General features: G+C 40.3%; 1 protein-coding gene across 1 annotated transcript; it reads left to right on the top strand.

Annotated features, from left to right (window-relative positions):
- Positions 1 to 1,473: 1,473 nt before the first annotated feature.
- Positions 1,474 to 25,659, top strand: LOC137261896 (FMRFamide neuropeptides-like). Its single transcript, XM_067799703.1, has 3 exons — positions 1,474 to 1,563; positions 11,365 to 11,527; positions 24,495 to 25,659. The coding sequence occupies exons 2-3, from the start codon at positions 11,404 to 11,406 to the stop codon at positions 25,358 to 25,360; spliced, it is 990 nt and encodes a 329-aa protein (XP_067655804.1). The 5' UTR covers positions 1,474 to 1,563; positions 11,365 to 11,403; the 3' UTR covers positions 25,361 to 25,659.
- Positions 25,660 to 25,845: the final 186 nt, after the last annotated feature.

Raw genomic sequence — 25,845 nt, forward strand, 5'->3', positions numbered from 1 at the left:
TGGTTGCGCATAAGTGGGAACTTGGACTTTGTCGTGACGATGAATCCTGGCTGTACTAAGATCAGCCACTCTTTTCCGTATTATATCCTTTGACCTGTACGATTATCCTTTAATCTTTAATCCTTAATCTATCATGCCGATGTAGATGGTAATAATATTGATGATAATAATCGATGCACAACATACATACTGATTAATTTTGGTTATTATAGAATCTCATAGGGTATTTATGTTATATTTCAGGAAAACATCATAAATAACTGTACACACATTCGCCCAACTAAGTGTAACTTTGTTTAACTCGGACACGCCCTATACAAACCATAAAAGCTAGCCTTTTCATGTTTGTTTTGAACACCATGAACCGTTTTTCTCCATAGGACGTAATATGACCTATACAAGATGGGAGAGATTCATTTAAGGTGCAAAGTAAAACACGTATATATCATTCCACAGACATCATTTAAAAGAAAAATATATCACCGAATCATATTTGTCAGGAAGTTTTCGAAGAGTATTGGTGGTTGCGTATGTCGTACTGAGAAATAGCTTTAGTTGCATTGAAGACTTTAAATGTCAAACATGGTCTGCACTCTCATTTGTTGAAACATGTTGATAATAGTTATTTCACGTTCCTAAATTGCTTCCGTGACTTTGAGGTGTGACAATCTATCAAACATGTTATATTTGAAATAGGAAGCGACTTGTTGCATGTTGTTATTAGCCCACAGTTTTCAAGGTCACCATACCATGTCCAAGGTCAAACATTCGAGATGAGCCTATTTTCCAAATGTATTATCCCGAAAAATCGTAAATGAAAAAAAGAGGAAAATATTGATTAATCATAAACAATTGCTTTTATACAGTTCTACAACAAAGCATAAATTTTTCCATAGATTAGGAAGCACTCCGTTTCACATTTGAATGAAACAATAGCTTGTTATTGAAGGACATGTTTACAAGACAAATGGAGATTCTATCCTTCAGAGACACTCCCAAGCTAGTTATGGAATCTTGCCGGCACTTTTACAATCTAATGAAAGTTTGCTTTGTTTGATTTTTTCATCATTTTTGTCTTAGTGGTTCTTGAATCGTGAGATAGTGGCACATCCTGCCTGGCCCTAGCCGAGGCCCCTACACTTACAATGAAATTAAGCGACCATCTTTGCTGCTCGCGTGCCCAGCTGATTGAACCGAAGGCACAGTCAAAATTCATACACCGCTTGCCCGTGCAATGGCACGATCAATGATCATTTAGAACATGACGATAATTGGTAGAAACTTCAACTTGCTGGCTAAACATCGGCTGTTGGAACGGTCTTTGTGGACAAGACTGACTACACAGCTGCGCGTGCGCATTTGCATATTGATAGAGTATGTGGGAGGTCCAAAAGTATTGTTTAAACTTTGCCCACATCCACTCATGGGTCACGTGACTTGTGGCATAAAAGACGCACCGTACCTAGTTTCTTCCATTGACTAACCTACAGTTCCGAGCGCACAGGGTATAACGGCCGTAGGGACAAACGCTAGACCAGTACACACCAAGGATATTGAAAACAGGTAAGTGAACTATTTTATTCTGCAACAAATGTGTGGATAACTGTACATGACCAGAGAAAGTTTAAATCCGTTCATCTTTGTGATACTTTGTGTTTCGAAGTTCATAAATAGGTTTTTATGAATATTTGACATGTGGCCAATAGCATTTAGCTGTGTAGGTTGTTACATACCGTCATAATATAGACATGGCATAACAGGGGTTTTAAGTATAGCAATTGTAGATATTATTATTTTATATCTATCATAATTATGTATAGAAGTATCCAACTCGGAATCTTCCAGCAATTAAGATGATAAAAAATGATGATGAAGATATACGTAGAAAATAGCAAAGCTAAAACAAGTCTTGTTTTAAACCAAAATGTGTGAAAAAGCGACAAAACACTTTCCATATTCATAAGAAATCCAACTGTACGATTGAATCAGTCCGACTCTATCAGGAAGTAAATTCAATGACATTATTTTCTTCAGTTCATATACATATTGCTATTATTCGGCACCAGTTTAGACCTTCTTTACATTCAATAATGTTTCAACACGTGAACCAGTCTCTATCGACATGACTAAGACTATATGGAGGTAACACTGAAGCAGAGGACGTAAGGAGGACGGGTATCAATTACACAGCCACATCGGTCATGAATCAACTCTCACTTTTAATTCACAACCATTGATTCCTTCAGAACATGTGTAATTTAGCATCATGTAATAATTACACTGTGGAGATAAGACTGTCGTCTTGCAGGCTGTACTTCTTAGCATTTTAACCAGATTCAAGCAAATAGATAATAGCGTCACGCGAAATGTCCTCAACGGTTTGTGTGAGCCCGTGAGAGGTGAGACAGTGGTGCTTTTCTGACGCCTCCGAGTTCTATATCAAACAATCGGTAGACGACACATGGGTATACGTGAAGTAGTTTGAACAGCGATGAAGTAAAGCGACAGGAACGAGCTTGATGTCTGAAAAGACTTTACTGCACGCACCTGCATATTCAGTCGGTAGTCTGGTAACTAGACGCTGGAAATCCGGTATTTTAAATTAAAATTGAACAATGCTTGAATTAAAGATGCGACCGCGTGTATTAGGGAAGCCTTTGTCGGGGTTTACAATTTATTCTCGTTCTTTTATACTTAAAGTATTTATCGCTAGTGCTAATATGGTTCGAACTTTGGTATATTTTCAGTATACATGTATACAATATACGGAACAATGTGTAATGTATACAACAAAACTTCTCCTGATTACTTCATAAACAATAATGATAAGAATGGTAACTCATCTAAGTCAGTAAAACATTTTAAGCTTTCATATGTGTACTATTCAAATCCAATAATAAAGTAAATCCATCTCCTTTGTTGACGATTTCTGTAACAAAGGGCAGCATATGTACCTCCAGAATAGGTATACTATCAAATACATTAAATTACCCTGTTGCAACGTCAAAATAACATTAACGTCAATAACGTTAATAATAACAAGACGTCTGCGATAGCAACCACTGTGGACTTTCCGACGAAACAAAGCGGCCTACACGTCCAAACAACAAAAAAACATAACATGAAACATTATAGGAAACATGTTGCATCTGTTTATCAATACCGCGTGACAAACACACTCGAAGAAAAGCAATTGTTTAACTTGAGAAAAACATTTATGGTACAACTTCAAACAGCGAATTTCACCAGTCATTCTTTCATCACAGATTTAAAACGAGTATATTTAGGTTAACTCAAGAACCTCATGAGAATGCCCTTGACACCACCATTCGCTGTGCTGACATGTGTCCGTTAAGAAGTGATCATAGGTTCCAGGTATGTTTCTCTGTTTGTCATTACCAGACCTGCATGTTTGTGCAGACTGATAACATCTGGCCACTGCATTACCTCAGACCTTCCACAGACTGTTCAAAGCAGTGTTACACTCACTCACTCACTCACTCACTCACTCACTCACTCACTCACTCACTCACTCACTCACTCACTCACTCACTCACTCACTCACTCGAGATACTAGCATCCTACTTCCACGCGGTGTTGCACGATGGAAAACCGGTTACATGTTGTGTGTCGGATCAATCCACCAGATTTATATGTGAAGATTACCGATACTTTTGTAGGTAAAGAGCATAATTTTACTAATTTATTAACTACTCTCTTAAAACTACAATCACAATTCAAACGTATTTGTCCAGAATAGTGTACGTAGTTTCTATAACAAAGATTAAATACTGTGGGTAGGTATCGACTGAATACAAATTGCTGGAAAATGTCCCCATTGATCGAAGATAACAAACATTGGTACTAGAATGGGCGACTTACTAAGAAAGTGTAACCCCAAATATGACATGTTACAAAGATAATCATAGTCACGAAATAACATATAAATTCAAATAACATATTAATTTAGACGCGAGAACGTATTGATATTATATCGAACTAGAAACTAATTAAGTATCACCATTCGCTTCATGACATAAGAGAGCACTTGAGCAAAATACCAAACGTGCATTGTAAAGAATACGTCTTTTCAGCTTAGAAGATGTTAGACTGCGTTTTCACTGTTAACAGAATAGAAAACAACATATTTTACCATGTCATTCTCAGAATATTTTATCCATTTCGCCAACGCTTGGTGTCATCACCGATATTCAAGGATCCTTTTATATATTTGTGCCCGCCATTGAACAGTTTCTGGCTGATAATCGAGACTGGGTGTTCTCTGGATCAGACGTCTTATGTTTCCAAGGGAGTCTATGAATTGTTAACAGGGACTCCGGTAGGTGTAGGGTTTTTACTGAGAATATAGCGACTACTCTAGTCGAGCATCTGGCTTGTCTAGAGCTGTTCCAATAAATGCATCTCATCCTTCCGTAACCAGATGAGCATCATCGCCATCCTCATCTTGCCAACTCACATCGCCATTACTGTCATGGTAATTACCGTTATAGCATTATAAACCGTCCTGCTCCCGAGACTCAGCCAAACCTACTTCCAGCGACATTACTAGGACCAGTCCCCCAAATATATGCTAGTTTGACGGCTCTCTGTAGCCAGCGGTGTCAATACGATGAGGACCATATTTCGAGCTACTTGTGACTGTTTTCAGTGAAATGGTACAAGAATATGACAAAATTATGCCATGTCTACATAAATGGCCTCGTTCTTAAGTTTTGAAAAGTGAAGACAATAAAAAGCCTCGATTATCCGCTGAACATGATCTACTGAAGGAAAAGCGGTGACCATTATATGAATGGGTCTCTAGTAGCATACAGTAACACAAGGAGTTCATAGATAGGTAAGCAATACACCTAGCACCTGCCATTTACGAAATGTCCATTGACAAGTTAAATGAGGGAGCATTGCGGTCCGTCTGAAAGTACCACCAAAACTGTACCGTCGGTCCGAAACGTTCTTCCTTTCTGTGTTCCAGCAAAAATGAAATACTGTAACTTTCATAAACCTATGTAATAGTTTTAGAACCTATTCCATGACATTGTCTTGAAGCGACATGTGGCACGAAGCTACATCAAAGCGTCAGGGGCATGTTAAAAACATCTACAACACAAACAATTTAAGTAACGCATAACAAATCCTACTTTGAAGAAAACATATTATTTTGTTTCCAATAAAACAAAACAAGGGTACCGTTTACTTTTTACTTTCGTACGGTAGTGACAGTTCCTTGCACATTCGGCAAAAGTGAGGTGAGGCGTGGTGAGGTGAGGTGAGGTGAGGCGTGGTGAGGTTAGGTGAGGTGAGGTGAGGTGAGGTGAGGTGAGGTGAGGTGAGGTGAAATGGGATTTTACGTCTTCCATAAGAATATTTAACGACGTGCATGGGTGTGTATGTGTGGCTGTTTGCACTAGCAAACACCTGGGCTTTTTATTTAGTACTAGTTCACTGAAAGAAGCTTGAATACCCCACTCATATACATAACACATGTACTGACTCCGAGTCGACCAGCCCTTGTTGCACCCATTAATGTCGAGCCGGAGACCAACAATTTCCATATTTGAACGTCTTTTGGTATGGCGCCACTGGGGAACGAACCCGCGACCTCCCAATCCCCCCGACTGACGCTCTAACCACTACACCTGATATGATTGCATAGCCATGAAATAGACAATTTCCTTTCGTCGATTTACCCACCTGAATTAAGGCGACAAGTGAGACCATCAAAAGCAATTCAGACACGGCCAAAGTTCCCTTCTTGAACTATGGGTTCGCATTTTTATCCAAGCGAACTATTGACTAGCCTGTTTATGACTGGTGCTACGGCTGTGGTAGGATACAACAGGTCTCATCGCTGTTTGGAAGTGATTCATTAACACTTGCCCAGTTACTGTATCCCATGATGCCAATTGCTGGATTGTCTGATCCACACTCATTTGCTTACAGACCACCGCTATGCAGCTGTAAAATTGCTGAATGCGGCGTTACACAAACACACACACAAACACACAAACAAACTCACAAACAAACATGTACTCATGATATAATCAGAATTTTACAATCAACTTTAGCATTTAGCATTTAGCATTTAGTATTTAGCAGAGGTTTTCTCCACATGTAGAAACTTTGTTTTGTCGCGTCTTTGACATAGAATCAGGACGAGTCTAGGCTTGGAACAATCCATCCCAAGGGCCTCTTTAGACCAAATGATTCTTTGATATGACTCATGACACTGCTCCTACAAAGACTATTCAATGCCAGACTTTGATTTGTGGACAGAGAATGCTAAAGGTCTAACGAAACAGAACTAATGGCATTTACAAAAGTGTGTCAAATATGGGAACAGGAAAAAAACAAGGCAGCTTGTCTGTAAATCCAAACTCGACAATGTTGCTATTTCGTCCTGTCGCCCGAGGCGGATCTCCCTCGAACACAATCTGGCAGCGTAGGCAGACGCAGGGGTCAGACTGTGTAATGCAAAGCCTAATCGCATCTCTGTAGTAGCATTAGTGTATTAGCTGTGTTTACCAAACTTACCTTCTAATCTTCACCATTCTACCTTCGGCATCGGCATCAATGTCACTTTCTTGCCAGGTTTTTGCCAACATAATAGAGTTTTGGTAAGGTTGCAATCAGATTAAGGGTCTGTTAGAGGAATGTGTCCTTATTTCCAGAAAAGAGCAGCGTCCCTGGTTCTCCCCCAAGACCATTCGATGACAGAGACTGATTTAATGAACAAAAACATGTTTTAAAATCTACACATGAGAAACTATGCTGACCCAGTGGCCTGTCCTTTTAGGTAGATTCTTGAGTGGTGTAGGGTAGGAAAAAATCAAAATAACTTTATTATGTTCGCGCTTATTCGCCTAATAATGAAATGTACCAAGCATGGGATTTCCCGTGTGGTATAAGAGAGTCATGTTAAAAATCATATCACATGCTAAGCCTGAATGGATTCGCTAGACCCGAGGGTAGTTAAAGAACAACAATGGTTTACCGTGGGATGTTTCTAATGTGTAGGTGTTAACTAGCTGCACGACCAATGGTCAATCAACAAAAAAACCCCAACAAACACAAACACTAACAGATAACACACACACACACACACACACACACACACACACACACACACACACACACACACAAGCGCCTACACTGAGGAAATTAGAAACTAGTTTAAACTTACTGACACTTCAGGACGTACTCCTGCTTTACTGCGGAAATGACGTCATCTTTGTTTCAGTAGGTAGAGCGCTTGCCCGGAGTGTGTGTTAACGTACTGAATACTATAAGATCGCCGTGGGTTAGCACCATAAAACCTTACCACCCTACATAAACACACACACACAGACACTCACCCCCCTCCCACACACACAGGAACCCCCACATCCAGACAGACAGACAGAAACACACACAATCACACACATAATCCCACTATCACACACTAGTGTCGATGCATAAGTGCAGTAATCGTAATCTCCGACATGACCCTGTAAAACTTTCAGACAGGGCGGTCCTACAGAGGCACTGCGTCAGATACACACCTGTGATCTATAGACGGAGTCGAAGCGTCAACTGTTACCTTAATAATACGTCATCGAGACAACCCGCTCCACATTGTGCACAACTTGAGGTTACATCCAGCTCTCCTTGAGGCCTCCCGTTGTCCATTTGACATTAACAGGAAGAAGGGTTTTGCTAATAACATGTGCTATTGTGATACGAATTGAAATGTCTTCAATAATTACGTTACAAAGTGGCTTCTATCGATTAATACTCAAAATGAGAAAATCTCCTTGCTTCAGTATCTGAATGTGCAATACAAGCTGGAAAGTGGTGGGTCTTATTCCCTGAACACGCACCAGGAGACCATGGTTGGATTATATCAAGTTGGGTTTAAATCAGTTAGACCGTTTGATTTGTATACGTGGATGAAAGTTCCGTATTATGGGAACAACCGAATCCCATAACGATGTCGTTGATATTATGATATCCGCACGAAAAGAAGCACAATTCAAACATTATGAAAGTGACACACACACACAGAGTCAGAGTGTTGTTCTAACGCTGAGGTAAACGTGTTCCGGTTACTTCACGACATAAAGGCCAGGAAGTGTAGTACTTTAATATTGACCATGTTAACGAGGTGCCATGATGTGAAGGAATCTCTCCTCCAATAAAAGGTGCAGCATTATAGAAGGCAAGCCCAAACAGAAGGTCGTTTACCATTTGGGGAGACAAACAATCAAACAACGAACCTGTTCTCCAAGAAAAGAATGTAATATTTTATTCACAAATTTGCTGATTTGACAAACGGAAGTCATCGAATCTTGAAATAACAAAAAGAAGAGATCATTCTGAAACCTTCCCCCGAGTAATAAATGTTCAGAGTCTGTCTCCGCGTGACTAACGGCAGTGCTTCATCCCACAGCCGCTTTACAGGGATCTACGAAACAAGGAGAACCCCTGACCCCCAAACTCCCGGGATATAGCATCTCATAGCTATTTCACTCCTTACTTGTCTAACTGATTACTCTTTATGGGGATACGGACATCGCAGCCCCTTGGGCTCTGCCACTCTGCTTCATGGATGTTCCGTGAACCATTATGTATATATTTTGATTATAACAGACGAGTCCCTTCTGGCTGGCATGGGCCGTGTCACTGTAAACAAATAAAGCACAGAATATCTTTGCTGATCGTTGAGAAAAACTTGACGTCTTCGTTCCTGATGCTGATTGGCACCCGTTAGAAACCGAAATGAAAAGAAAACGAAATTTCCCCGATTCTTTTTATGACTATATCTGGAGAATGTACTTACTTTGCGAATGTGAAAGTGGTGATGCCAGATATTGAAGAAAAGCTTTGGACAGATTGAATAGATAAAAGCATGGATGTATCATATTTTTTATAATTATATTTTATTGGTCAATTTCTTTGGGAGGCAATTATGTTTATTGAGTGGCGTTCATTTGTCATGTCTATTTTTAAGATACATTGAGAACCTATTGGGAGCAAAACTTAAGAACCGCTCTCCGGGGAAGCGGGCTTTGCTGCTATGACAATGAAGTGTAGTATTTATTGTATTTATATTAACTGTAGTCGCAGCAAATAACAAAATGGTAATTCTAATGTCTGGAAATTCAGAGTTTCATTCAGCATGAACAGAACTATACCAATATGAATTTAACTAGCGGACTGGGAAAATGAATAGGACACAGGCGATTACGGTTAAGTGTTCGCGAACATCTCCGTCACTCCATTACCAAAAGAAAATCGATATAGCTATTTCTTCGTTAAATATATGTTTGGTAGTATTGTTTCATTATGCCAATACATCACGTTTCTTGAAACCGATAATGCCAGGGCATTGCCTCAACGCTGATCTGAGTGCTAATGTCGGGGTTAAGAGCAAAACACAATGCAACAAGCATGTTAAGCATATCAGAAATACATTTTCACCTTGTTGTGAAAACATGTGCCAGTCATTTTTCTATATTCAGTTTAATTTATCAGTACACAATCTGAAACGACTTATATTTTTTACAAAAAGATTTGGAGAGGATGTTTAGAATTGAATTAAAGAAAAACATCTGATCACCATATCATGAATAGATCGTCATGTTTTTATAGAGTTTCCGAAAAGGTTCCTTGTTCGGATCATGGCAAATGAAAAACAACCGAATCAATCTAAATCAACAGGGTTTCAATCTCCTAGATTTTCTTTTAAGGACATAATCCATGTTTCAATACCTTTCTGTGGATTTGTTTGGACCCTTTCATTTCGTGGTATCCAAAACAATTAACAATTGTAAGACCTTCCTATTTTGTCTTTTTGACAGTAACTGAAAAAAATTTGAAACAGTAAACAGAACAGTGGGTGAGTGAGTCTCTTAATTTCCCTTGATTCAGGTGAACACTTATTGATCATCTCAGTAATATACTGCCGTCAATAGTAATGCCGATTTTAATTAACCAAATTTTAATCTAGAGGCCACAGTAATTAGAATACATGTGAACGTGAAAGAGCAAATACGGTTGGAATACGACCCTCTGTTTATTTCGCGGAGTACCAAAGGCGACCTGTATTGGCGTTGCCCGTGACAACCAGGGTTGATGATTCAAGGCATAAAGTACCTGTCACTGTCCCCAGAGTTCCTGTATATTGACTAAAGATGTTCAGTCTTGAGTTCATAATGAACGCTCTTATGGATTGGTTACACCAAACATTGATCGCACGAAGACAATCTTAAGGAACCCCATACATCAAGAGAGTTAATCAAAAACGATTTTTAAAATATACGGGCTGGTTGTTTGCAAATATACATCTGAGGTCGCGACCATAGCGGGAGGCTTGAAATCATAATTAGGATTCTTTTGCTCTCCATAATCTCTGTGAAATCCTTGTTCGGAAATGTTCTTTTAGCATGTAGTTTCTTCATCGAGTAATTGATTATATTTTGGAAAGTTTATTTCATCATCAAATGTGCACGACAAGGCGTAACTCTACGGCATGTGAACTGTCTTTCACTCTGGTGACCGTGTGCACATAAAAGTAGTATGCTAAAGCCTATATGTACGTGAAGGCTTCTCTCCTTCTGTAAAGGATGCGGTGGGGTATCCTAGTGGTTAAAACATTCGCTCGTCACGCCGACGACCCTGATTCGAATCCCCAAATGGGCGCAACATGTGAAGCACATTTCTAGTGTCCCCTAACGAGATATTGCTGGAATATTGCTAAAAGTGGCGTAAAACTTACTCACTGCCTCTGTAATGAGCGGACCCTGCTGTATCAGAGTTTGTTTTGCTATCCTAATGATTCTTATGTTATACCACGGCGGTCTGTATTTATCTCTAAACATGGCGAACCAGTGAGTGACAGAATGAGCAATCGCGCAGTGAATCACAGTTAAACAAGTCACAAATTCCGACACTCTGACGCTATTAAGTCTTTTCTCTTTCATCCAGCTATAACGAATTGATGATGACCCATTTTAACTTGGGTTCCTCTAACGTTCATGCTTCCAGACTGACCCCTTACTTAGTTGCTCCTCAACAGGTGCTTGTTCTTCAAGCTGAAGTAAAACATGTGAGGCCCATTTTTGAGTCCTATGGCGTCATATTGCTGGAACGTTTGCTGAAACAAATCACTCCCTCACTCAGCTTGACACTTGAGCCCGATTGCTACCTACCAGAATGTTAATAAATAGATATGCATATGTGTTAAAAAAGATCACTGTCTTCACACTTGCGTGTCTGCTAGCGTGAACGTTATATATACAGACAGGTCTATTTTTTTAAGCGTCTCATTGTTGACCGCGACCTGAGAGACTGACCCTTGTGTTGCAGAAAGGTCCCCTGTTCCGTGGTCTAGCAGACGGCCAAGTTATGCGGCCCTGGACATCAGTAGCCCTGCTGGCGGTTGTGCTCATCAAGTGGATCAGCTGCATCAACGGCTTCAGCGACTTCTGCAACAAACCCGTCAACTCCAGAATCTGTGCAATCCTCAGTGGTAAGAATCCAACTTGTCACATTTACAAAAAATCTAAAAATCGGAACATCATTTCACATTGAGAAAAAGTGGCTGTGTTGACAAACCTGATAGGGCAATTAAATCTCCCGCAGTAAATGATAAGGTCATTCATCAAGGCACCACTTAGTCCCAGTCGGTTTTCGGCAGTACCAAATACGAACAGGGACAAACTAGTGGGCGTGTGTTGATTGCTCTCCATTAGTATGTATTCGACACACCTGCGGCGGACATTACCGTTACCCGGGGCTGTAACATACATGCTTAATACATAGCTTAGTTCACATGTTCAGATATTAATGTGTAACGAGCGATATGGATGTTGGACATCACGAAAAAATGAAATTGCAAATGAGGGAATAGTAATCTCTTAAAAGGTATTAAAGGGTTGGAGGATTGGCGAAAATCATTTCTAATAATTTCATAATCTACCTCGATGCAATGAGTTGTTCAGATTTGTTTCTCCAAGACCACCACATCCATATGGCACCGCTGTATAACTGAGATAGTGTTCAAACCAGCACTACAACCTCACTCACTCATTACTTCCATGTTTTCACTAGGTCCACATAGGGCGTGCTTTTGGAGTTAACTGACTTCGGCTTCATTCCAGTGATGTATTGCGGTAAACGCATACTGTTTTAATTAAGGGTGTAGACTTTCGGACTCCAACTGTGAGTTATATTTAAAGATGGGCTTTCTCTACATGTAAATAGCATTCCAGTTCTGTACCTGATACCCGTACAAACATACTGATTTGTCTCCGATACTGTTCACTTGAATCCAGCCTGGCTCTATTATTTATCTAATTCGAATGAAAGGTATCGGAATTACGTTTCTACTATTGATGCACTTTTCTCTTGTAATTATCTTTTAACAGATTAAATTACAGGGCACAATTAAATGAACTGAAATCAGCTGTAACCAAGAACACAACAAAACACCAACAGTCAGGGAACAGGAAATCGGAAAAAGTATGTCTTTGTTTTTGGAACATCAGTATTCCTGTAACGTCGGTCGGACCAGCCTAATATCGCACACTGGTGGAACAAAAGTATTGCTGAACATGTTTCCATTTCGGTTCCACATATTTGTTGTTGGAACACCACTGTTCCGTGTTAATGAAAAGTTAGTGTTTGCATCAATAGTATTGCCGAACATCAGTATTTAATATCTAAACATTAGTGCCGCCTGAACAGCATTGAGCCTAACGAAACCTATCTGTAGATGGAACTGAACTCACTAAGATTTTAGCCACTAGACTACATGACCTAACAACTCACTCCAAATTTCCTCTGTCAGGCCATGTCGAGACATATACACTGCACTGTGCACATTACTGCATAATAAGGTCAGTTTTACATATTTATCGTCAAGGGTTCTTTCAGCTGTCATAAACACACGAGCAGTGTTGGGTCGATCAAAATCATATCATACACGCTAATGTATCATTGCATTTTGCATAATGAGAGGCGTTTCTTTCTCAGAGCCAGGCGTCTCCGTTCCTTTATAACGTGTAAATGCATACGGACTGTCAGCTTTGTTTTATCGGTTTTGTTTCGAACGTGTTAAGATAATATCTGTGGAAGCAGAAAGAGAGAAATGACATCCATCATTATTTCACAACAGAGTCTGTTTGATGGTCTTCCCATTCTGAGCCAATTTGTTTCCGTCTTGAAGTGTTATTGTATAACTGTGTTTGAGGCGCTGTTGATGTTAAGTCCTTTTGAACCAAGTATTAACAGGTCTATATTACAGCACAACTGAATCAGTGTTGTTGGCTATCAATTTCTCATATAGCAATATTCTTTGCCTACTCTGCCAAGGTGACGTTCTATGTAGGTATTAAGTTAGACTATAGGCGGTGGAGAAAACCTCTGCTGTCAGGTCTCATCAACACAAGCACATCATCTATTTCTGTATCTATTCGTCTTTAGGAACGCACGATGAACCACTACGTTGTATTGTTACGTTACATATCAATAGCGGTAGTGTACGTATTTTCTGAAGAAGTCCGAAACTCCCAGAAGAAGGGGTAGTCTGGTCGACTACGTCGTCGCAGTTTGGTCCGTACACGTAGACGTCGTTGACTGTTGGTACAAATTACACATTCGACTTGGTTGTTTGGGGGTTTGATAAAAGTGATAATATATAGGACCTGTATCAGTTTAGGACTTCTCCTAACTTAATCTGGTACTATGCGATACATCCATTCGAAATTAGTATTACTCTGCAATCCTTCATTCACTCTGCGAGGACACCAAAATCCCTCATCGGATCTATGTATTAAATAATACCGTCAACTCGTTGTACTGGCTTGTAATATGTTTTTACATGAAATTTCCTCTTTACGTAAAGTGAAATTATCAGGAACCCTAATTAATAACACTTCATTTTTATTCGTTGTTTATCAGTGTAGAATTAACAGTTTTGAAGTAGGTGAGCCGATAATCCAGCTCATGTTGGACGATAAGGCAGGAATCAATGCATCTTGTCCCATGTCTAGCTCGAGCAGAGTCTATCCTGCAGCTCAAAATACCAGATCCCAGACATACAATTCATACAAAACACATTTTCCACGAAACCATCGTTTACGTTCCTCTTAATTCCATTATGAGCGTGACAAGCCACTTTCTGATGTATTTCTACAGCTGCAATTTCTACAACTGAAGAGACGCGGATAAACTGTGGTCAGGAAAAACAAAATGTAACATATTAAGTTTCAGTGCTTTCGTCATAGATCAAGACGCAAGTGAGGAGAATTCGTGAGACAATTACTTTTGTAGTTATTCAGAACAAGATCCCTTTGCAATTACGAGACAGGCTTCGTCTTTCCAGCATTAGTTCAAGGGTTGGTTACATGTGATATTCTACAGGAATCCCCCAACACCAAATAAACGTCAGCTATACAACACAAACGTGGGCAGATCGATACGATGTCCTGCGTTTCATAAGGGCACAATAGCTTGATGGGCGTAAGGAACGTAATAGGACTTAGACGCTGGACCTCAACAGTCGAGGTACACCTACCAGTGATGGATGTTTGAGGATTCACTGAAACTAAATACCAGAAATCTGGGTAGAGAACAGGATCCCTGAGTGAAGCTTTCTTGACATTTACTGCCGTTCGTGATAAGCATACGACTGAATAAGAAATTACATTGTTCCTCCGCCTGACTAAAAAGTGAGTTAGTGTAGTTTAGCACCATATTGGACAAATGGTCGGTGGTTATTTCGAACGCCGTACATAACCCACTCACACTGAGCAGCATTTCGGGGTGATGGTTTCAGGAACGAGTACATTAAAATATAAAATAAAGTCATAGGCGAACAAATGCTAAACAGTTTCCAAAATCTCTGGTTTTATACGGCTACCATGGTACGTAGTAATAAAACATATAATGCGGTGTTAATAATTACAATATTAGTAAGAGACTTACTGTTATATATAAGTAGTTAAAACATGTCTTTTCCATTTCAATCAGTGTCCAGGAATTTGAACCAGTAAAGCTAAATAATTAGTTTGTACAGTTCTCAATAAAACTGACGGATTGACTATTGTGCGATTTTGTGGCAAGTAGTATTTACCTGCCTTTATTTCAGGTGGTAAAACAGGTCCCGTCAAAATGTTCTCAGCACATGTGAAAATAGCGACCATGACGAAATCCATTCATCAGATGTATTTATTGACGCAAACTTTGGACACGCGAACACTTTTAAATATGCTAATATCATTGCGGATCGAATTGAAGTTTTCACAAGCTTAACTTGACTGATTCCCTTTGTGATTCTTAAAGAATCTATGTTGGCACAATGACATCCGGTTCATGGTGATAAAAGCGACGTCTACTGAAGGCCACACCTGATCACTTTTCAGGATTTGTAATGACACTCCTGAAGACCTGAGACAGTGTATAATGCAGATACAATACTCAAATTGTTGGGTCAGTAGTCATGGTAACCATACTCAGTGAAGGATGTGCGGGTAAAGACTGGGGCAACATTGAGGATTTCTTTCAACACGTCAGCGGTTTAGTGTCAGAGACATCACCGATTTCTGGGGTTCATCTCTCCCGTCTCGAGGAGCAAGATCCAATAATGCCTAAAGACCCCGTAGCTCTAACTGCGTGTTCTTGTATATACATACATCGTAGTTGACGCGCTACAGGAAGCCCCGTGGGCGCCACTGACAACAGGAAATTGTGGCATGTAATCCTTGGCAAAAAAGTCATCCAGTGCAAGTCATTCAACGAAGACATAAAGTTTTTTTAACACATGGTATCTGCTTGAAGCTGGGGTCATGTGTGCTTGTGAAACGATATGTTTTGAAATAAGCAAAAAGTTATATCAATTAACAGTGAGTTTCAGTGAGAGTCGACAAACGAGAATCATAAATCCAATTTGGCAAACATCAGCATTGAAAGAAATCTCCCGAGTCTTCAACATTGGATGTTAACAATCCAGTTACTGTTCTCCAAGACGTTGTAGATAGAACGGTTGTCAGTCAATATCTGATTTTTTTCACAAACAGACCTTTGAGGTCAACACTGAAACCAATTCAATTCCCACAGACAGTTTATCATCATAGTTTTTGCGGAGAAATTCAATATTTCGAGTTTTGCGACATTCAAACTTCCGTTGACAGATCTAGAGGTTAAGTAGGGGGTACAATATGAGATCAAAGTTCAAACATTGTCAGCTAGTCGTTCTGACACATCGCAAATATGTACTCTCATTTTGACACAGGTCTTCATCCTCATCATCAGATTTCCTTTCTGTCATGTATGATTGAATTTATTTCCTCGCAACCTTCTGTATTCGGGAAAACACACTCGTCGGTTCTCAAGAAATGAAGGCTGAGAGAGATCTGCTTTGGAAACTGTCGATTTTTACCCCCAGACGAGAGACAGGAACGTTATATTGTCCCAGACTTGTGGCAATGATAGTGCCGTTGACACATACATGATTTGTAAAACGATTAGTGTAATAGTAATTAAAAGTAATTAGTGTAATAGATATAGTATATAATTATTTTCCTTGCCCATCTGTGTAGTGATAATAAACAGGGCCTACATTTACTTCTAACTAAATACACCCAGGAAGCTCCAGTGTTACTGGTATGGAATGATACAATCCCTGGATTACCGCCTTCCGCATTTAGTCCACCACTTTTTCAGGGATGGTGGTATCGGTGGGCCCGGGGGATTTGTTTTTATGACAAAACGTATAGTAACCAAATAACAATGTAGGGCCACTTTTAGTGAATAAATGTATAGAGACTGTAACAGGAAATAAATATCATATATCCGAGGATATCGAACACTATTACCTTCATTTCTTCCAATACATAACATGAAGCTGAGCTGTCCCACGACAGTTGCCCTTCTGTGACGTGGCACTCAGATGATAATGCTTACGGGATATAACTGGAATAACGAACAATCAGCATCTTTGATAATAATGATAATAATTACAGTGCGTTTCTATACCGCCATATCTCTGTAGACTCGTCGCTAGAAGGCTGAAACAATGCTGATTGGGCGTGAAACTCAACTATTTCTGTACATAAGCATGCTCAAAATGCATAATCTGATTATTATGGTCTTATCCCACTTTCAACTGGTTGAACAGAGGCAATTTGTTGGACACACTCACTTGCCTAAGGTTTACATTTCATATGTGTCGTCTCTGAAGGAAGAGTAACAACGTCAGTAACAATGGGTATAGTTGATGTTCTTGAGAGGCATTTAGAAGTCGGTTTTCTAATATAAGACAAAGTGTTATGGACGTCAACTTCTTCTTTATTGTCTACACAACGTTTCTGTTTTCATCCACCCGACGAAGGGACAAGGAATAGCCCACAAACGTTGTGTAAACAATAAAGGAGAAGTACCCATTCATACCCATTTGTCTTATAATGGGTATGGTTGATGCGTTTTGAAATCAGTGAATGCTGCATGTACTAAATTATACATTAGAAGGGATACGTCACTTTAAGACATCGGTCCGTGATAATAATCTACAAACCAATGTCTGTGCGTATAAAAACGCACCTATGGTTAAATCCTTCATTGGTAATGCTGTCCAGTGCTCATGAAAATGTGAGACCCATTGTCGTTGCCCCCAACTATCGCCCAAACAAATGTTGAATTTAAAGCTAAACGAACCCATTTTCACGACAAAGGCAGCAGAAAACAATACTTGCTCCCGTTTAATGATTACTATAGACCCGGTAAGGTGAATCTCTAACTGATTGATTTTGATGCAATTATTGGTCGAAATTCCCGGTTACGTCTAAATAACACCAACTTGCGAGTTCATGATCTCAGGCCATAGGGACCCTCGGTAGTGTCATGGGAGCCGATGTGAATGACAAGCCAACTGGAGAATTGATTTGTTCACATTCAAATCACAAATTGGCATCTCGATTGGCATTGTCTTGTGTTGACTTGTCAATAGCGACTTTCTGATGCCGAATCCGGTTACCAGATCAATTCTGTAGATTTATTCTAAAGGGAGTGTCTGTTTGTTTAACATCACCACTTCTTGGGCTCTGCTCCTGACATTCACGCCAACACTCCGGTAGTACCTGGGTACAGTGGGACCGAGGTGAACAAGGTGGGGACCTGCCTGGGAATTTTAAATTTCCATCTTTCTACCAAAAAGATCCGATGACTGTGAGTTCGAATCCTCGGTTTATCGATTATGGCCCATCGGAGGAATGCCGTGGTTTCACCCTCCACTGCTATGGTTTGACCATCAGCTATTCTCGGATGCATGTTTATCACTCAGCGATTAAGCAACTTTTCTCGGAAGAATTACATCACGGGATAATATTAACGACAAAACCATTTAAAAAACAAATGATACTCTATTCTGCCCCCCATCCCAACCCCAACCCCAACCCCAACCCCAACCCCACCCCCGACAACTGCCCCCCCGGCCATTTTGCCTCCCGACAACTGCAGATAGCCAGAGGCCAGTTAGCAGGGGAACAGTTAGCCTGATATCTCTGTACGAAGTACAAATTACGCAGGTTGTTCCTGAAACGATGAGCGCAGCCTGCCTCACCCATGTCATCCATCACACAGAAATACAGACCCACCAGTTGTTCACCTAAAACACACGGGACATAATGCGTCTAAATTGGGAATTGCATCAGACATTTTGTCAATTTTGGAAATGTTTTCAAGATGTCTACCATAAAACTTTCTGAAGGCTTTACTTTACCTTGTGAATTATAAAATCGATATCTCTAGGGTATTTAGTCGTATGACTGTTGTGTGACTGGAAGCGACATACCACGAAAGTGTTGCCTCTAGAGACACCTGTAACTCAATAGAATGCCACCGGGTGTTCTATACGAAGAAACATCCATGTCTATTGTTTTGCGCCTCACATTAGATCCTATGTAGATGCCTTGTCCCATGAGATATGAAAACATTTCAAAATGATCTTTTTCATACCTAACGAGAATCCAAGAAGGCAGATGTGAAACTAATTCCATCATTCCACTATGCGTTCATACATACTGATCAATAAAAAGAAAGAACTTTGAGATAATTCATTTCAAGGTAAAGGCATTGAAGGTCTAATTTCTTGGTTCCTAAGAAGAATTCGAAACAAATACATGTTTAAAAGCCAAGCATTAAAAACTACACCTGATTTGTAACTAGGCTCAAGGTATGTTCCTAACATCCGTTTTCCTACGAGACCACAAGTTAACAACATGGCTACATCGTAGCGGAAACCCAACTTAAGTTCAGAGTATTTGAAAAAAGGGATGAAATTTAACATCAGCAAAGTTGACCTGTCTGCTGGTCTGTCTGTAGGCCACCTGCCTGTAATAGGGCAGATGGCGGTCAGAATCACATCTTCGTCCTCTGCGCAGGGACTCAATTAAACACACCAGATATTTCGACACTAGGGTATAATTGGGTTCTCGTAGCGGTTTATTCCGTTTTACGAACACGCACGAATAAGTTGTTGTCTTGTTGAAACAAAAGATGCAAATAGTAATGTTAAATCAAAAGTGACATAAATGACGGGAGCTAAACTTTAACCAAAAGTTCATAGGGAACCGTATCCATATTCAGTGCGGTGTTAAACAAGAGCGAATTTATAGATTCAGTTGCAGGGCACGTCGCGTCCTCTAATGCCAAATAAATAGTTCCGAGAGATAGGTCTCAGGAGGTCCCCCTACGTCTCAGCTGGTTGTTTATCTTTTTTCATCTTCCAATAATACTACACTGTGTTTTAGTGCCTTAATTAACGAAGTTGTACACCGACCTACTGAGGGGTTTTCATGAAGTTCACCATCGTACAAAACACATGTTGTTTCCGATGACAGACAAGTCATCACAGGCAGAGGTGATGTAGATGCCACTTTGGTATTTAAACATCAATATCGTGATTTTCATCCCCATCACAATACACACGTCTCGACAATGTTCTTCCTCATTGTATAAACCGAGGTTTGCCACCTCCCTTGACTGGCATACACAATGTCAGCAGACTGGTGTCTAAAGCAAGGACGTATATCTCCTCAGCTTGAGCTGTTCCTATTGTAGTGTATTCTTCGTAGATAGTTTGCACTGCGGATATCTGCGTGAACAGTATTTGAGGTTCGAGCTTTTTGTCAAAAGAAGCAATCAATCTTTTACTGGTAACACTTTAATGCTACTGTCAACGAAGGCACCACATGAATACATGAAAGTATTTCACAGTCATAATGCCAGTGAATCCAATACACAATATGAGTGAATACAGGATGTTTGTTAGAACGTGGTCAAATACAACAAATGTTATATTTGTGATTACACGTTCCCAGTAAAGTACACTATTTTGGGTTCAGTCCTGATCGAGACTGGAATCAAAACTGTGGAAGTGAGGCACCCAGTCGCCAACACATAAATTCAGTGATCTAACCCACTTAGCCATTGCGGTGTGCTGTTTGCTGCGCCCTGTGTGCTGTGTGCTGTGTGCTGTGTGCCAGCGATCTGTTGCTTCTCTCGTTGGGTTTTAGTGCCAGTCTCGGCTCTGAGTCAACCCAGGTTAGCACCAGAATCTGTACTTTACAAGGAAGGGGTACTTCCAAGTGGAAGGATAGTTCCAAGCTGATGAAATGTTGCAAAATGTGCAATGCCAATAACGGGACAATGTGTCTCCTTACCTAACTTATTATATGTTTAAAACATAATTTTATCACATTTAAACTCTTGAAGTTTAATGAACGCACACTATACCTGCATGGAAGAAAACGTCCTTTTTTCTTTGTAAAGTTCAGTTAAAGTAAAATGTACTCCATACCGTCAAAGTGATAACTGTCTGTGGCTTGCATCATGCTGGATTGTTTAACCAACCGGCTCACAAGCCGTTGTTAAACTGTTAAATTAATCTCAACTAACTCTTTCAATGGCAGAAATTTTTTTGTTTAATTGAGTATCAGCGGATGACATTTTATGGAAGGATTGTTAAGACAAATATTGCCAGTGGCTTTGAAAACGGCCCGCTATGATGGAATTAGGGCCCATATCTGTAACTCGGGAAGTGTGTTGCCTGCCAATCACACGTCGTCCCTCTCATCTTTGTCTACTTCCCAAACATAAGCGGATAACGTGAAAGGGTCAATAATATTTCAGTTTTTCCCTCTCAGTGACACTCAATTTTATCAATGTGTCCGATCTTTACTGTATTCACCAATCCGCTTTTCCATACAGAAATCGATAGCAATCAGCAAGATGATGTTCATTTCAAACTTTGTAGTAATCCTTCTCATATGGGGAAGTTTAAATGTCTTCAGAGGCAAATCCCCAGATTGGTGTGGAAACCAGACAGGCTAAATCATGCTAGTCCATTTTTGTGTATTTTTCATTGAATTGGCAGATTGTTTATTGACGGTCGGTGAATAGGGGTCGGATGAGAAACTTGTGAAAATATGTTTTATACGATTGGCTATTAACCTCTGCTTAAAGTATCTCTTTCGTGTATATTCTCTGCCTGAGCATCAAAAGTAAAATAAATATTTGTAACTTGATATCAGATCATGATTTTGTTGAAGTAAGGGATAGAATAATCTTCCATCACGGACGACCTCCAGATTTGAACAGGAGGCACTTGCGTCATGTAAATATGACGTTATAGAAGAAGTTTAAGCTCTGGTGTCTTAAGCAAGGCTTATTTAATCGCCGACAGCATAAAATCTATGTCAAAGTGACCGTTGGAATGTGCAGAGATTTGTATCCATGACTGTTTTCTTTATAATACCTTGTCCCTTTTTTCCGCATACAATTGATAACTTAGCTAATCGCGGAACACCTTTGGAACAAAGTGCTAAAAGGAAGCGTTTATAAAAGGCTATCAAAGTTCAAAGAAATGTTCATGTTTTCATGTGTTAATTCTATGATGATCTGGTAAATGCCCAGCTAAATGAACTGCTAGCGCCGCGAGAGTAATTCTTTGTACCAAATAAGGAGATCAACCGATAGCCTTTCTTCCCGTGTCTCTTTAAGCAGTACCATTGGCAATTATACAGATAGCCACAACAAATCAAATATATGTTGGTCGGGTTAGTCTGAGACCAAACAGGAGAGGTGGACGGTTTTTATGAAGTACAACTCATTACTAGATTTGGATGGCTTACGTTTTTACGTTTAACATCATAGCAACATTTCCATCTTCAGAACAAATTACACGATATCATAAGCACGTGTTCATGAATCGTTATCAAAGTCTGATAACACCAGGTGTTCAGAAGAAGGAAGTTTTGTCGTGTCACAAGTCACATATACGTTCAAAGGCGAGTCAATTATTTGTCTATACAACATGGGGAAGTATGATACAAGTATAAGATCACTCTGACACCTCAACACTGTAGTCTGTTCGTGGACACATTGCAGTAAACATGGTTCTGCACTGTTCAGAGTTCTCCTCGTACGGATGGTCATTACAGTATAAACCTAAAAGTGTAGCAGAGAAACAAACGGAAAATCATTTCATTAGACAGAAAAAATAAAATCCATTCTTTGAAACACATTCTCAATGGGGTTTAGCTTTACTGCAAATAGCCCATCTTTTTCGGAGGAATCTAATCGAACGAGATTTGAGAATTTAAAGAGTTCCATATATTACCGTTGAAAGAATGAACAAGGCATTCACAACCACCGTCATCAAATTCCCGAAGAACAAACACAATAGACCCCTTGAGTGGCAAGAAATCTCATACATCCGTCCGATAACCAACTACTGGGTGTCGCTAGGGGCATGGTTCCAACCATTCAGAAACGGAAAGCGCAACACAATCCTACTTAGCTGTCTATAAAACAGTATTACACATCGCGACGGTTCCCTATCCCTGTATCCACACAAACGTGCTTCACGCCAGCCCATTGTCTTCACAACATTGCGGCCCTGATAAGTTGATACCCAATTAGTACATAATATGCATGTGCCGAAAGGGGCGTTCACTTTCAAAAGAGCCCTTAAGGTCCTAAGTCACCGACTTACATGGACGGTAGAAGATGTTAATGGCCTAACTACATTTAAGGTTAAAAGGGTTTGGGCAAGTTGTTCGCTCCCTCTAAGTGCTGCCACGGCAGGAATCTACTGGCAGTAATTCCCATCCAATGACATCGTCCTCAGTATGAAAGTTCCGTAAAATAACATCGTATGCTTCCTCTCGGGGAATTTAATTACCGGCTGTTGAAAGTCTTCAGCTTGTAAAATGATCACTCAGATTAATGTGCCTGTCATATCTCGTTCCTTCAGGCAGGAGGAATTGGGACGTGTTGAAGCATCGATGGTTTTACAAAGAAGCTCCTATTCACAACACATACCGGACAGATAATTTCGTCGGTATACAGTGTTATGCAATGTCCGATAGTGCATAGCATTTACTGAACTCTCTGAAAAGCGGCGTACAACCTAACTCATTCAAACATATTGTCAAGTCTTTGCTGTGTATTTTGCCTTCTAGAGACTGCAGATATTACACCGGGTTTGGTATTAGCTGACTCACCCATGGTCATACTTCTTGGTTCTACTAACCGTGGCCTAGTGGTTACAGCGTTCGCTCGCCACTTGCCAAGGCTTCGATTCCCCACAGGGTACAATGTATGAAGAAAGTTTCTGGTATCTGATGAATTGCCCATGTTCAGCGGTCCAGTGACAGAACTAGGGCGTTCTGCAGCACTCATCTATATCACAGCCACACCTCGGCGCCATGCAATTAATCTGACAAACACGATACTTCAGTGGTTGAAATATGACGACTGGTACTGAATATGACTATTATCAAGTTTTGGATATGGTGGGATGTTATTGCTATATTGCTATTAACGTTATTATTGGTCTTTTGCCAAATATTTTTTTGTGTGATAGCGCTAATATTGATTTCTGTCCGTGGTTAGAAGAAAATGCGGAACAATATTTATGTGGCATCAACATCGTCTTATTTATCATTGCCGCTACTTCACGTTTTCCTGTTAAACAGCCAGCCTAATGCCTCGAATGTATTTCCTAAATATCCATGTTTGCAATCCCAGAATCAGACAGCAACGACATTTGTATATCGGGACACTGTGCGTTTCGACCAATCGCTATTTTATAAGATGTAATAGATTTTCAACTTTTGTAGAAAGTACGTGTTATATTTGTACGAAGACTGATGTCGACTGAAGTCAAGTCCTTTCAATATTAGGTAAGTAGTAAACGATCTTGTTACTATCCTGTCTCTAAAACACTTGGAAACTTTCCCTTTCAAATCTAAACCGCATTGTCTCCCGATATACGCTGACGCTTGATCTCTGATGTTGTGGTGAAACTCTTTCACTGATCATGTTTCGTATGTTTTGTGGTGTCATGTTTTGTAATCTACGTCCACTTTTCGTCCTTGTCTACTCACGTTGATGTTCGTTCAAATCATAAACCACGTGTTCCTTCTAAATTACAGGTGGCCCCCCTCAAAATGAAGAAAAACGGTTCCTTCGTTTCGGGCGCACATTGGCAGGGGACAGTTTCCTGAGGTTTGGCAGACAATTCTACAGAATAGGAAAGGATGGGGACGATATGGAGAAAAGATTTTTGAGATTCGGGCGTTCTGATCCAGATCTTGATGACGTCATTCGCGCTTCATTACTCGCATATTCATTGGACGATTCACCAAACAATAGACGCAGGCGATCTGTTGCTACTGCCCCGGTCGAGGCCAAAGCTGTAGAGGCTGGAAACAAGGACATTGAGAAAAGAGACGCCGATGAGCTGACAAGTGAAGACAAGCGCTTCATGCGGTTCGGGAGATCTGGAGAAGATGAAAAGAGATTTATGAGGTTCGGCAAGTCGGGAGAAGAAGAAAAGAGGTTTATGAGGTTCGGGAAGTCGGGAGATGCAGAGAAGAGATTTATGAGGTTCGGTCGGGCTGGGGAAGAAGAGAAGAGGTTTATGAGGTTTGGGCGTGCTGGTGAAGACGAAAAACGGTTCATGAGATTCGGAAAGAGCGGCGAAGAGGAAAAGAGGTTCATGAGATTTGGCAGAGCTGGTGAAGATGGTGAAGAAATTGAAGATGAAGATGAAGGGATCGAAGCGGACAAAAGGTTCATGAGATTTGGTCGTGACGGCGAAGACGAGAAACGATTCATGAGATTCGGGAAGAGTGGAGAAGATGAGAAGAGGTTTATGCGATTCGGCAAACGTTTCATGAGATTTGGCCGTGACGGACAAGACAAGAGATTCATGAGGTTTGGCAAGAGGTTTATGAGGTTCGGGAAGCGAGATTCTGGTGAAGGCAGTTCAGAGAAAGCCGAAACTGCCGAGAGTTAGGTTGTGTCATCACAAAGACTATGATTCTTTAAACATAGTATATCATATTTTGGGCAATATGTCTCTTTATACTGAAAATGTTTGGGGCGGTGTGAGAGTGAGGGGCTTGGACTGTTCGCTGTTTCACATCCACCACCATTAAAGAACGTGAGTCTATCATCCTGAAACTGCTTCAATTGTCCTGGCATGGTTCCTGTGGCCAGCTGCGATATTGGGTGTTCACCTTTGTTTACGTACATACATTGATTGATTGTTGAAGTATTTACAATGAAACTGTAAATAAAATCCATCCAAACATGGATCGTGTTCATTGTCTTTTCAAATTTGTAAAGATCTTTGCAATGTTAGATTTGAGGTTAGGTTTTAGATTTGAATACAAAGAACATGGGTAGTTGCTTAAACGTTATACCATGTCGTTGACGCCACGGTTCTCATCTATACCACCATGTCCCTGGGTGGTGAGGTAGCCAAGTGGATAAAGCGAT

The sequence above is a fragment of the Haliotis asinina genome, chromosome 14 (assembly GCF_037392515.1).
Source record: "Haliotis asinina isolate JCU_RB_2024 chromosome 14, JCU_Hal_asi_v2, whole genome shotgun sequence".
NCBI classification, from domain to species: Eukaryota; Metazoa; Mollusca; class Gastropoda; order Lepetellida; family Haliotidae; genus Haliotis; species Haliotis asinina.